Below are 13,595 nucleotides of genomic sequence, written 5' to 3' on the forward strand. Positions count from 1 at the left end.
TTCTCGGTCAAACCATTTTAATTTATCACTTTAATTGACAATACGAAATCTGTTACTTCTTAAAGTTCTCACCAGCTCCTGCAGGAAAACAAAAGTGGAAAACTTTCAGTCTTTTATTTTGAATAATTCAAATCCATAGTTCCCATTTATTCAGTAATTCCCACATTCAAGGAGCCCCAGTTAGGCAGGAGGCCGGGCAGGGGAGAGAAAAATTCACCTGCTCTCTCAAGGGTTTACAGCGTTAGTCTCTCACACAAAATGGTAACAACTGTGTGTGAGAAAACTGGGAACCTGTTAAACAATTGCTACATCCTCAAAATGGGAGGGACCCAGAGCAGGCCTGTAGGAGGGCAGAACAGCAGAGTCATGCTGGCCAGAGCGGTGAGCCCATGCAGACAGGCCTAGGAAGGCCCGGACTTCCCTACCAGCCCCGCGCCTGCCTTTCGGTGGCATGTTCCCCTATCCCCCTCCTCCCTACCCACCTGAAAACAGCGGTGACTCTAATGCCGATAAACTACTTCTAATTAAAAATTTAATGGCAACACTAGTATGAGTCAACTGGAACACTTAACTATCATTTAATGATTCCTGTCCTTCAAAATAATTTCCAAGGCATTTTGAATCTTGGCAGTTATTAAAATGCAATTATTAATTTAAAAATGTTAAGTGGACTGTTTTCATCCCTGAAGGTTTGGAAGGAAAGGGAATCCTCCCAGTTCCTCTCTTTTGAAAGAAGAAAAACTGACTTCCTGATCAAAACTGAAAGGGCTATAACCTTTTCCTGTTTGAAGAGTCCATACAGTTCCACAGGGTGACATTCCCGTATGCTAGATTTCCCCATTCTTGCCACTACAGGTGAGGTGGAACAAGGCAAACATTCGCTGTTAAGCTCCATGTCTGCCTGGTTCACCACTGTTCCCTGGGCCTGGCACCGAGTAGTAAATACATAACAAGCATTTGATCAGTGGGTGAATAAACTGTAACATAACTTAGGAGAAAACATGAAAAGGAGAAAGATGAGATCAAAATGGGGCAGGGAGGGAGCAACAAGTGTGGAAATAACAAAGGCAGAAATTAGGCCATCGATCTGCTTAACTGTGCCTCACAGGACCATCACTGGCCCAAGTCAAAATCAGCACTCACTGACAACAACAGGAAGGCAGAGCACACCCACCACCGTCAGGCAGCGGTGGGTCTGTCCTCAGTCTTCATCGTCGGGAGGGATGCCCAGCTCCTCATCCGTCCACTGGGAAGGATCCGGATATGGAAAGTGACCCTGGGGGACGATCAAGTGAAAAACACTTAAGACCTGAAATCCACCCAACCAATTAAATGTGAAAAGAAATCGTGGAAGGGAAAAGGTGACAAGGCTAACTGCCACACACAGCCCCCGGCGTGCCACCAGGATGAGCTCTGCTGCTTCCCCCACACAGAGCCCACTGTCCTTCAGTCTGTCCACTACAGGCGGGGGGCTGGGCTTTAACCCCATTTGGGACCTGCTTCCTGTGCCCATGTGACAGAGGCAACCGATTCCAACACCAGCCCCGCGTTCCAGCACTGCTCCACAACCCTGCCGATGTGGACGCTTCACCCAGCTCGTTCCCGCTGTGAGGTGTGGGCCCGACCTCAGGGCGCACCTGGCTGCCTCCTCACCGCATGCTGGAGGGCCACAGCCTCTGACAACCGACCCACAACCACAGACAGCTGTCTGCCAGCATGCTGCCCGCTCACGCAGAAGCTCGGAAAGAAATGGGCCGTTCAACAGCTTGTACACTGCTTACATTTAAGATTTGTTCCTATCCTGGAAACAAAATCAAATTTACTAAAATTCAAAGTAACTTGGGCCGGTAGGCACAGATTTCAATGCCTTGAAGGTGTGGTTTCCTGGAATACTGGGTCTCTGCAAATGAAATAAAAACTCCCTGGGACTCATGACATGTTAGAAAGTCACCAGTCACTAACTTTCCTCCTCAAGACAATTAGCTCACCTGCACCCCACCCAACCTGGCTGTCCTGGACCGCCTGACAAACGAGCCGCCATTCACCATATAAGGGCTTCAAAAGGTGAAACAGTGAAAACCGGCCAAAACGTAAGCTTCACCAACGGATAAGCCCCTAGGTGAGGAAGGTAAGCGAATTCCTTTCTGGTCTCCTTTCCAAACACATCCCGTGAGACCGACACCTAAACCTGCGACCTTGGGTGGAGCGTTGAGAAGATAACAGGTCTCCTCAGGGAGCAGAAGTCCCTGTGTGGCGTGGAGACAGGTGGAGAAGGGTCTGTCGGGACAGAAGCAAGTTCTACAGACAGGAAAGGCAGCTCGCCAAGCTGTGAACACGTCCACCCACTGAAGGGACAAGAACACCCCTCCTGCACTCACCAGCACCTCGTCCGAGTCATGCCAGAACCGCCAGAGGATCCAGAACCACATGGTCGCGCTGAAGAACTCGGCCTGCACCACCTGGGACCTGGTCAGCTGGGGAAACTGGCGGTAGCTGGGCGGGAGGTGCACGCCGCCGCCCGCACTGCGAGGCGGAGACGGCGCTCAGCGCGGGCCCGCGTCCGGGCTGCCGGCGGGGCCTTGCTGACTCGGGGGCACCCTGGAAGCCAGCCCTGCGGCGGGGCGCCCCTACGCCCGCTCTGAACTCGGGCAGCAGCCAGCACCTGCCAAGAGGCCGGCGCCGGTTCCGCGTGGCGACATCGCGCGCCCCGCACCAGAACCGTGTGCGGACGGCGGGGCCCCGTCGGGGTCTGTGACCCGTACCGGTGGGAGGGCACCCGCTCACCCGGAAAAACACACCGGCCAGCGTACGGGGTGCCAGCCTGCAGCACAAGGGCTGCGGCGGCCGACACCGCCGTGCGCGGCACCGAACCACCCGGCCCCGCGGCCCGCTCCCCGAGCCCGGCCCCGGCCTCCACGCGGGACTACAGCCCCCAGAATGCCCCGGGGCGGGGCCACGCCGGGACCCCGACCTCCCCGCGCCGGCTCAAGGTGAGGTGCCGGCGTCCGGAGCCGCGCTCCTCAGAAACAGGCCAGGTCCCCGCCCCAACACTCACTGACGGACGCCCCCGCTTCCCGCCGCCTGCTTGCGGCAGCTTCTGAGGAGCCGGCCTCCGCCCCGAACGAAAGGCGCCACCCGCGTCAGAGCCGACATGACAGCCCGCGGCCGCACTCCGCTCCCAGGCCGCCGCGAGCCTGACGTCACTTCCGCCGGGGGCCCCGCCCCGCCAATTTACCGGCGTCGCCCATATCTTCCGAGGGGTACGGGGGCGCGACAAGTTGCTGCGAGCGTCTCAAAGTTCAAAAGGCCTCAGTATTCCATCCCTTTCTTAGCATGGGAACGAGCTCCAGCGGACGAACTCCAGCGCCTCTTCTCCTTCGCCGGCGTTTTCTGGCTTGGAGGTGAGGAGGCTCCCCCATGAAAATGCGGATGGTAAAGACGGGCTCCGGCGTTGCTAAGAGACGGCCTGACGAGGGGGTGGCTGGGAGCCTGACGGGGCGTAGCCTGGCAGGGGCTGCTCTCTGCACTACTGTGGGCTGGTGTTTTGGCGTGGGGGAGGCTGAGGATGTCCAAGAGGCTATTTTTGACCGGACCGGGGTTGGCTTTAGTGCTTCCCCTTGGGAGCCCCTCTTCTTTGTTACATTTTGCATACAAAAAAAAAAACACACGCCGAATCTAAACTTGCTGCTCCCTGCCGTTGCTGATACAGACTGTGATCACACCCCCTCTCCTGCTAACTCAACCTGCTCCCCCAGCATTGACTGTCCTCCAGGCATTATATATACCTAGCAGATCCTTCCTAAATCAGTGCCTGTGAGGGTTAACATTCCATCAGTTTGGCTGGGCGATGACTCTGAGTGGTTTGGCACTTATGCTGTAGTTTGGCAGTTATGTAATGATGTAGTTATCCTCCATTTTGTGATGATATAAGCAGTCAATCAGTTGAAAAGAGTTTCCTTGGGGTCTGGCCTGCATCCAGTATGTGTGTGTGTGTATATATATATGGATGTTCCGACAGACCTCGTTTGCTCTGGATCTGGCATCGGGCTCATCATCATCTCACTTCTGGTTCTCGAGACTTCAGCCAGAGGCCTGCTGTATTGCCTGCCACTATTGGATTCGTCAGCCTCTGAAGCTATGTGAGTCAGGAGAAGCCTCCAGCCTGACACCTGACTGACAGACATGGGACTTGCCAGCCTCTACAACCTTGTGAGCCATTTCCTTGAGATAAATCTCTCTCTCTTGTTGTTAGGTGCCGTCTAACCAGTTCTGACTTACAGCGACCCTGTGTACAATGGAACGAAATACTGCTCGGTCCTGCATCATCCTGATAGTCTTGGCTATGTTTGAACCCATCGTTGCAGCCACTGTCGATTCATTTCATAGAGGGTCTTCCTCTTTTTCAGTGACCAAGCATCATGTCCTTCTCCTGATAAAATGTCCAAAGTGCGTGCAATGAAGTCTCATGCTCGCTTCTAAGGAGCTTTCTGGCTGTTTTCTTATGAGATAAATTTGTTCATTCTTCTGACAGTCCATGGTGTATTCATTATTCTTTGTCAACACTGTAATTCAAAGGCATCAATTCTTCTTCCATCTTCCTCATTCATTGTGCAGCTTTTGCGTGCATATGAGGTGACTAAAAATATGGCTTGAGCCAGGAGCAATTTAGTCCTCAAAGCAATGTCTTTGCTTTTCAACTCTTTAAAGAGATGTTTTGCTGCAGATTTGCACAGTGAAGTACAGTATATCATTTGATTTCTTGACTGCTATTTCCATGGGTGTTGATACTACATCCAAGTAAAATGAAATTCTTGGCAACTTCAATATTTTCTCTGTTTATCATGATGGTGCTTATTGGTCCAGTTATGAGGATTTTTGTTTTCTTTATTTTGAGGTGTAATCCATACTGAAGGCTATAGTTTTTGATCTTCATCAGTAACTGCTTCAAGTCTTCTTCACTTTCAGCAAGGTTGTGTCATCTGCATGTTGCAGGTTATTAATGAGTCTTCCTCCAAATCTGATGCCGAGTTCTTCTCCATATAATACAGCTTCTTCAATTATTTATTCAGCATACAGATTGAATAAGTATGTTGAAAGGCTACAACTGTGACAAATATCTTTCCTGATTTCAGACTATGTAGTATCCCCTTGTTCTGTTCAAACGACTGCCTCTTGGTCTACGTACAGTTTCTCATGAGCACAAATAAGTGTTCCAGAGTTCCCATTCTTTACGATGTTACCTGTAATTTGTCATGATCCACACAGTCGAATGCCTTTGCATAGTCAATAAAACATGGAAAAACATCTTTCTGGTATTCTCTGCTTTGAGCCAAGAGCCATCTGACATCAGCAGTGATATCCCTCACGCCACATCCTCTCCTGAATCCGGCCTGAATTTGTCAGTTCCCTGTCAATGTACTGGTGAAACCATTTTTGACCAATTTTCAGCAAAACTTCACTTGCATGTAATATTAATGATATTGTTTGATGATTTCTGCATTCTGTTGGATTAACTTTCTTTGGAATGGGCACAGATATGGATCCCTTCCAGTCTGTTGGAAGGCAGCTGTCTTCCAGATTTCTTGGCATTGACTAGTGTGTGCTTCCAGCATTGCATTTGTTTGTTGAAATATCTCAAATAGTATTCCACCAATTGCCGGAGCCTTGTTTGATGCTAATGCCTTCAGCGCAGCTTGGACTTTTTCCATCAGTACCATCAGTTCTTAATCGTATGCTACCTCCTGAAATGATTGAACATCGAACAATTCTTTTTGGTACAGTGATTCTTCCGTCTTCCTTGATGTTTCCTGCATCGTTCAATATCTTGTCCCTCAATGTTGCAACTCAAGACTTGAATTTTTTCTTCAGTTCTTTCAGCTTGAGAAATGCCAAATGTGTTCTTCCCTTTTGGTTTTCTAACTCAGGGTCTTTGTACATTTCATTATAATATTTTACTTCGTCTTCTTGAGCTGACACTTGAAATCTTCTGTTCAGCTGTTTTACTTCATTTCTTCCTTTCACTTTAGCTACTCTACATTCAAGAGCAAGTTTCAGAGTCTCTTCTGACATCCATTTTCATCTTTGCTTTCTTTCCTATCTTCTAAATGAGCTTCTACTTCATGTATGATGTCCTTGGTGTCTTCCCACAACTCATCTGGTCTTCAGTCATTAGTGTTCAGTACATCAAATCTGTTCTCGAGATGGTCTCTAAATTCAGATGGGATATATTCAAGGTTGTACTTTGGCTCTCGTGGACTTGTTTTAATTTTCTTCAGCTTCAACTTGAACTTGCATATGAGCAATTGATGGTCTGTTCCACTGTCTGCCCTGGCCTTGTTCTGACTGATGATATTGAGCTTCCCTCATTTCTTTCCACAGATGTAGTCAATTTGACTCCTGTGTATTTCATCCAGTGAGGTCCATGTGTATACTCACTCACTGCTTATGTTGTTCAAACAGGTATTTGCAATGAATAAGTCCTTAGTCTTGCAAAATTCTATCATGCAATCTCCAGCTTCATTTTTATCACCAAAGCCATATTTTCCAATTACCAGTCCTTATTCTTTGTTTCTAGCTTTCACATTCCAATCACCAGTAACTATTAATACATCTTGTTTGCATATTTGATCAAGTTCAGACTGCAATCTCTCTCTATGTATGTGTGTGTATGTATGTGTATATACATACGTAAGTGTATATATGTATGTATATAAGCATCTGTGTTAATGTATATAGCTAGATAGATATAGGTGTATATATACACTTTACTGATTTTGCTTCTCTGGAGAACCCAGCCTAAGACATTTGGTACCTGGAGTGGTTCCAGGGAAACAAAATTGTAAAGATGAGTTTTCTAAATTGGTTTTCAAGACCCACTAGTCTTAAAGGTGCTGATGACACTGCCTGCAGTAGTAAAGAGGGTACTGCTAATCCATGGCATGATGTGGCAATATTAATACACAAAATATCACCACGAATGGATCAAGTATTGGTGAGAAGCAAGGCTCTGGGTGATCACGTGTTTAATACTTTTCTACAGTTTTCTCAGAATCAGAAGTATAGGGAGCTGGTTGGTTGTTCCTACTTTTGCTAGACAAAGTAGTGAAAGAAAGAGATTATTTCAGTGCGTCAGAGTCACAGCTCAAGTACCACATAAAAGACCTCAAAGTTGACACTTGTGCCATGAAAGAACGCCATATTTCTTGTAGTACCAGAGCTGATATTGCCGAAAACCAAACCTGGAGTCTTATCGTAAGAGCGACAGATTACAACATCAGTTGAATTCCCAACCTCGAATAGTGTCTGAAGTTAAAGTGAGGGCATTGATTGGAAAGAAATGGATCCTGGAAATTGGGATGGGTACATATGGGCAGGTAATGAGGAAGCTGGGGACACTGAGCCCCTAATTCCATTGAATCACTCCTGCCAACAGAACCAGCCCTCTTATTCCCATCTGAACAGATCACTCCATCTTTGTCTCCTAAGCCATGCTCCCCAGTAAAACCATCTCTTCCACCTTAATCTAATGAGATTAACCCAGCTGTGCCTAAAGAGTCTTTGTCTGAGATATTGCTTGGGGTGGTACCTGGAGCAGCACCTGAGGTAGATGCATCACTGAATGTTCCCAGGACCTACCCCCACCGTCTATTTTTGCTTCTAGACCTGTAACTAGACTTAAGTCCCAGCAAGCCCCAAAAGGTGAAGTACAAAGTCTGACCCAGGAGGAGGTACTCTACACTCCAGAATAACTGCTTGACTTTTCTAATATGTACAAACAGAAACCTGGGCAATATGTGTAGGAATGGCTATTAAGGGTGTGGGATAATGGTGCAAGAAACATAAAGATGGACCAGTCTTTTATTGATATGGTCCCACTAAGCACAGAGTCTCCATTCAGTATTTCAGCGTGGCCTACACTAAATCAAGTTCAACTACCAGACCTGTCTTGGTATACTGCAGAAAAAGGTATTCAAAGGCTTAGGGAAATAGGCACGTTAGAGTGGATTTATCAGGTTAGACTCACAAACCCGCACGTGGAGTGCCCAGAGGACACACCTTTTACCATAACAGTAAGGATCAAATTTGTAAAGGGAGCGCCAGCGTCCTCGAAGGCTGCTGTGATTGCTATTTTATGTAAGTCAGATTTGACAGTGGAAACTGCCCTAACTGAATTAAGACACCCAAAAAAATGGAAACCCTGATGGTGTAGTGGTTAAGAGCTATAGCTGCCAACAAGAAGGTCGGCCAATTGCAACCACCAGGTACTCCTTGGAAACGCTATGGGGCAGTTCTACTCTGTCCTATAGGATAGCTGTGAGTCAGAATCGACGAGGGCAACGGGTTGGGTTTGGTTTGTTTTTTTAACTGCATTGGGGCTGATTGGACCCCGTGGTAGTAGGAGCCAAGTGGTGGCACTCAGTCAACAAAGACAGGTGGGCATGGTTACCATAATGGACAGCAGAGTCAAATCAGTAATCAGAATAGTCTGACTCATATGAACTTATGGCATTGGCTACTTAGTAATGGTGTCCCTAGGAGTGAAATAGATGGGAAATCTACTAAATATTCTACTTGATCTATACAAGAAGAATTCTAGGTCAGATGAACGGCAGTCTAACTTGAATTGTCAGAATACAGAGCCACGGCTCCTCAATTTTCACACTTGAGCCGGTTTACAGACTCATAACCCTTTGAATGAAAGGGAGGCTGGGCTCCCTTGAGGAAGGACCCCACTGCACTGCTAGAAATTTTTGCTGTTAATCTTTCTCCCAGCCTTCCCCAAACAGACCTACAGCCTTTTACAAGAGTGACTCTTCACTGGGGAAAAGGAAATAATAAGACTTTTCGGGGATTAGTGGACACTGGCTCTGAACTGAGAGTAATTCCAGGAGACCCAAAACATCACTGTGGCTCACTAGTGAGAGTGGGGGCATATCAAGGTCAGGTTATTAATGGAGTCTTAGCTCAGGTCCATCTCACAGTGGGTCCAGTGAGTCCCTAAACCCATCCTGTAGTGATTTCCCAGTTGCAGAATGCACAGTTTAAATAGACATATTCAGCAACTAGCAGAATCCCCACGTTAGATTTCTGGCATGTGGAGTAAGGGCTATTATGGTAGGAAAGGCCAAGTGGAAGCCATTAAAACTGCCCCTACCTTTGGCAATAGTAAACCAAAAGCAATACTACATTCTGGAGGGATTGCAGAGATTACTGCCACCACCAAGGACTTGAAGGATGCAGGGATGGTGATTCCCACCACATCCCCATTCAACTCACCTATTTGGCCTGTGCAGAAAACAGATGAATCTTGAAGAATGACAGTGGATTAGCATAACTTAACCAGGTGGTGACTCCAATTGCAGCTGCTGTTCCCGGGGTGGTTTCGTTGCTTGAACAAATGAATCCATCTCATACCTGGTATGCAGCTACTGATCTGGCCAATGCCGCTTTCTCAGTTCCAGTTTCAAAGGACCACTAGAAGCAGTTTGCCTTCAGCTGGAAAGGCCGGCAGTACACCATCACTGTCCTACCTGATGGGTCTATCAGCTGTCCAGCACTATATCAAAACTTAGTCTGCAGGGACCTTGATCACCTTTCCTTTCCACCAGATGTCACACTGGTCCATTACACTGATGACATTATGCTGGTTGTACCTATTAAGGAAGAAGTATCAGTAACCCTAGATTTATTGGTAAGACATTTGCATGCTAGAAGATGGGAAACCCAGCAAAAACTCAGGTGCCTTTCACCACAGTGAAATTTCTAGGGGTCCAGTGGTATGGGACATGCCAAGGTGTTCCTTCTAAAGTGAAGGGTAAGTTATTGCATCTGGCCCCTCCTAAAACTAAAAAAGGAAGCATGATGTCTGGTGGGCCTCTTTGGATTTTGGAGACAACATATCCTTCGTTTGGGTGTGGTATTACAGCCTATTTATCAAGTGACTCAAAAAGCTGCGAGGTTTGAGTGGGACGCAGAACAAGAGAAGGCTCTACAACAGGTTCAGGCTGCCATACAAGCTGCTTTGCTACTTGGGCCATATGATCTTAAAGTGGAAGTGCCAGAGAGAGATGCTGTTTCAAGTCTGTGGCAGTCCCCTCTTGGTCAATCAAGCACAGACCCTTAGGATGTGAGAGCAAAGCCCTGCTGTCCTCTGCAGATAGCTACTATCCTTGTAGAGAAACAGCTTTTGGCTTGTTACTGGGCCTTAGGAGAGACCGATCACCTAACCATGAACCATCAAGTCACCATGCAGCCTGTGCTGCCCATCACGAACTGGGTGTTGTCTCACCCACAGAGCCATAAAGTCGGATGTGCACAGCAGCACTCCATCGTTAAGTGGAAGTGGTATACACGAGATTGGGCTTAAGCAGGGCCTGAAGGCACAGGTAAGCTGCATGAGAAAGTGGCCCAAATGCCATGGTCTCCACTCCTGTCACATTACCTGCCCTCTCCTGGTGTACACCTATGGCCTCATGAGGGATTCCTCATGATCAGCTGACTGAGGAGAAAACTCGTGCCTGGCTTACAGATGGTTCTGCACTATATGCAGGCACCACTGGAAGGTGGACAGCAGCAGCCCAGCAGCCCCTTTCTGGGACCTCCCTGAAGGATAGTAGTGAAGGAGAAGCCTCCCAGTGGGCAGAACTTTGAGCAGTGCACCTGTTGTTCACTTTGCTTGGAAGGAGAAATGGCTAGATGTGTGGTTGTATACTGATTCATGGGCTGTGGCCAGTGGTTTGGCTGGATGGTCAGGGACTTGGAAGGAACATGATTGGAAAATTGGTAACAAGGAAATATGGGGAAGAGGTATGTGAATAGAGTTCTTTAAATGGGCAAAGAATTGAAGGTATTTGTGTTTCATGCGAATGCTCACCTGATAAGAGTCTAATATCCAAAATATATAAAAACAACTACTACACCTCAACAACAAAGAGATGAAAAAAAGAATTAAAAAATGAGCAAAGGACTTGTACAGATTTTTCTCTAAAGAGGATATTCAGATGGTCAAAAAGCACATGACAAGATGCTCAACATCATTAGCCATTGTTGTGTGCTGTCAAGTCAATTCTGACTTATTAGCTGCAGTGAAATACCACCTCACCCCCAGTAGAAAGGCAATGATAAAAAAAAAAGAGAGAAAAGAGGTGTTGAAGAAGTTGTGGAGAAACTGGAACTCTCATCCATCCATTGCTCGTGGGAATGCAAAATGGAAGACAGTTTGGTGGTTCCTTGAGAGGTCGAATATGGAACTACCATATGACCCAGCAATCCCAATCCTAGGTATATACTCAGAAGTGAGGCAGGAGCACAAACAGAAACCTCTACACCAGTGTTCACTGCAGCACTTTTCACAATGGCCAAAAAGTGGAGACAACCTAAGTGTTCATCAACAGATGAATGAATGGATAAACAAAATGTGGTGTATTACCAACGGAGTATTACTCAGCCATAAAGAAAAATTAAGTACTGATACGTGCTACAACATGGGTAAACCTTGAAAACATCATTCTGAGCAAAGTAAGTTAGTTACAAAAAGACAGTGGCCTTGCTTATATGAAATAGGCTATATAGAAACCACAGCTTATTAGTGGTTACCGGGGGTGGGGAGAGGGCAAAAGGGGAACCTTTTCTTGGGGGACACATAGCGGGATAATTCAGAAAAAGATAATGAGAGTAATTAACATCACTGGATTGTACAAGCAGAAACTACTTGTGGATTGGCAAACCACACAAAAAAAATTTTAAGAGTTGTCATCAAATAGGGGAAGAAAGCAGTTGGGGAAAAAGTGTATCCCAATATATATACATATTTATATTCTATTTTTATATAGAGTTAACTGGCATGTCTTAGCACAGAATAAATATTGTAAAAAAAAAAAAACCTATGGATCACACAAAACATTGTCCAAATAGTGCTGGAAGATGAGCCCCCTAGGTTGGATGGCACTCAGAATACATAGTGGCTGCCACAGAGGGCTTGAGCCTACCAATTTATGAAGATGGTGCAGAGCTGGGCAATAGTTTGTTCTGTTGTAACGGGGTCGCATGAGCCAACTGGGCATCAACTAACAACAAGCACTTGGCAGAGCTGCAGTCTGAAGCCCAGATCATCAGATTCTCAAGTCCTCTGCTCTCTTTAAGCTGAGCCTTTCTGTGGCCTTGGGACCATAGCTTTTCTTTGCTGAGAGCACGGCAGCTGTGCAGCTCAGGCAGAGTGCTCCCCAGAGTGGACAGAAAGTCCCTGTCCTCCCAACTCACCGACGCTATACCTTAGTGCACCTGTTTATTCCTCCAGAAAGGGTTCACTCTTGACTGGCAGCCCAGAGAAAGCCACTCTCTGTATTGCGTATCAACTGGAAAGTCAACTTTCATCCAGAAAATAGTGGAGTCTTCTAACTGATATACTACTTAGAACTCAGGAGGGCAGGAGAAGGGGAGAGAGTCCTACAGAGTCACAGTGTCAACCAGTAAGCTGTTCAGAAAGGCCTGGAGCTCAGCAATCATAGGTTCACGTGGGAGAGGTTTCCCATTACAGACAAAAGGGCACATGAAGTCTCATAACTTGGCATAGGAGGAAGGGTATTGATCACATTCCGTACGTTCAAATCCCTACATGTCCCTATATGTCTCCCCATATGTGGTATCTTCAGTGTGAAACACGTGGAACTTAACAAGTAGATTCATTTCAAAAGGAGATCTCTAAGGTGTGAGGTTGGCAGACTGAGTTTGTAATTGCTCAAGCCTAGAGATTCTTAGGGAAACTATAACCCAGAAAAGGAGGCCCCAAGAATTTGTAGGGTCTAGAGAAGCTTATTGTCCATCCAGGACTGAATGGAAGGCATTATTAAGGGTCCCAAGGTTAAGAGAGACAAAAGCCAAGAAGCCAGGGTTGGCTAGGGACCAAGGAATTCAGAGGATCACTAACCTGGAGCCTGTGCTAAAACGCAGATTCCTTGGCCTGGGGTTGGGTTCATCAGGTGATTCTGATACCACCAGTCCATGTATTAACATTTGGGAACTACTGCTGTCCAGGTTTGCAGAACAACAAAGCCATAAAGACTTTATAAACAATAAAAAAGGAAGAATTTAAGGATCCTGTTGTGAGCCTCTTGGAGGAGAGAACACAGATCTTGGAAAGGACCGTTGTCTTAGGCTGGGTTTTCTACAGAAGCAAAACCAGTGAAACATATGTTGTTGTTAGGTACCGTCAAGCTGGTTCCAGCTCATAGCGACCCTGTGTACAACAGAATGAAACACTGCACAGTCCTGTGCCATCCTCACAATCGTTGCTATGCTTGAGCCCATTGTTGCAGCCATTGTGTAAATCCATCTTGTTGAAGGTCTTCTTCTTTTTCACTGACCCTCTACTTTACAAAGCATGATGCCCTTGTCCAGGGACTGGTCCCTCCAGATAACATGTCCAAAGTACATGAGACAAAGTCTTACCGTCCTCGCTTCTAAGGAACTTTCTGGCTGTACTTCTAAGACATAATCAAAAGAATTGGAAATCATGGGGCTAGAGGATTCTGCAGCGTTTTCCAACCTAAATACCAGGTCTGGGAATCACCAGGAGGACCAACCTGATCAGGGAGTAT

At 46.7% G+C, this 13,595-nt stretch overlaps 2 protein-coding genes and 1 long non-coding RNA gene across 6 annotated transcripts in view; 1 reads left to right on the plus strand and 2 right to left on the minus strand.

Moving 5' to 3' along the window:
• Positions 1-3,209, minus strand: NDUFB2 (NADH:ubiquinone oxidoreductase subunit B2). 2 transcript variants are annotated; one of them, XR_010322589.1, is made up of 4 exons: positions 3,056-3,209; positions 2,379-2,523; positions 1,144-1,276; positions 1-78 (listed from the first exon to the last, which is right to left on the minus strand). XR_010322589.1 is itself a non-coding variant. In XM_023539149.2 (4 exons), exons 1-3 carry the CDS (start codon positions 3,151-3,153, stop codon positions 1,202-1,204), a joined length of 318 nt encoding a protein of 105 aa, XP_023394917.2. In that variant the 5' UTR covers positions 3,154-3,209; the 3' UTR covers positions 1-78; positions 1,175-1,201. The 2 variants fall into 2 exon arrangements, 1 of the variants encoding a protein (XP_023394917.2); XM_023539149.2 differs by having other exon boundaries at positions 1,175-1,276.
• Positions 3,199-11,929, plus strand: LOC111747727 (uncharacterized). Its single transcript, XR_010322590.1, has 2 exons — positions 3,199-3,401; positions 4,019-11,929. It is a non-coding gene; the product is annotated as an uncharacterized LOC111747727 (long non-coding RNA).
• ADCK2 (aarF domain containing kinase 2) overlaps positions 9,543-13,595 on the minus strand; it is a 21,039-nt gene continuing 16,986 nt past the window's right edge. The window contains exons 8-9 of one of the 3 annotated variants that reach the window (XR_010322587.1): positions 13,447-13,580; positions 9,543-9,653 (exon numbers count right to left, since the gene is read on the minus strand). Coding sequence is in view for 1 of the 3 variants with exons in the window: in XM_064289640.1 (XP_064145710.1) it covers positions 13,509-13,580 (72 nt within the window). In the remaining 2 variants the exon portion in view is untranslated. Of the gene's footprint in view, positions 9,654-10,020; positions 13,581-13,595 lie in introns of those variants that run through there. The other 2 variants (XR_010322588.1, XM_064289640.1) reach the window with 2 other exon arrangements.

Source organism: Loxodonta africana, chromosome 8 (genome assembly GCF_030014295.1).
Source record: "Loxodonta africana isolate mLoxAfr1 chromosome 8, mLoxAfr1.hap2, whole genome shotgun sequence".
NCBI classification, from domain to species: Eukaryota; Metazoa; Chordata; class Mammalia; order Proboscidea; family Elephantidae; genus Loxodonta; species Loxodonta africana.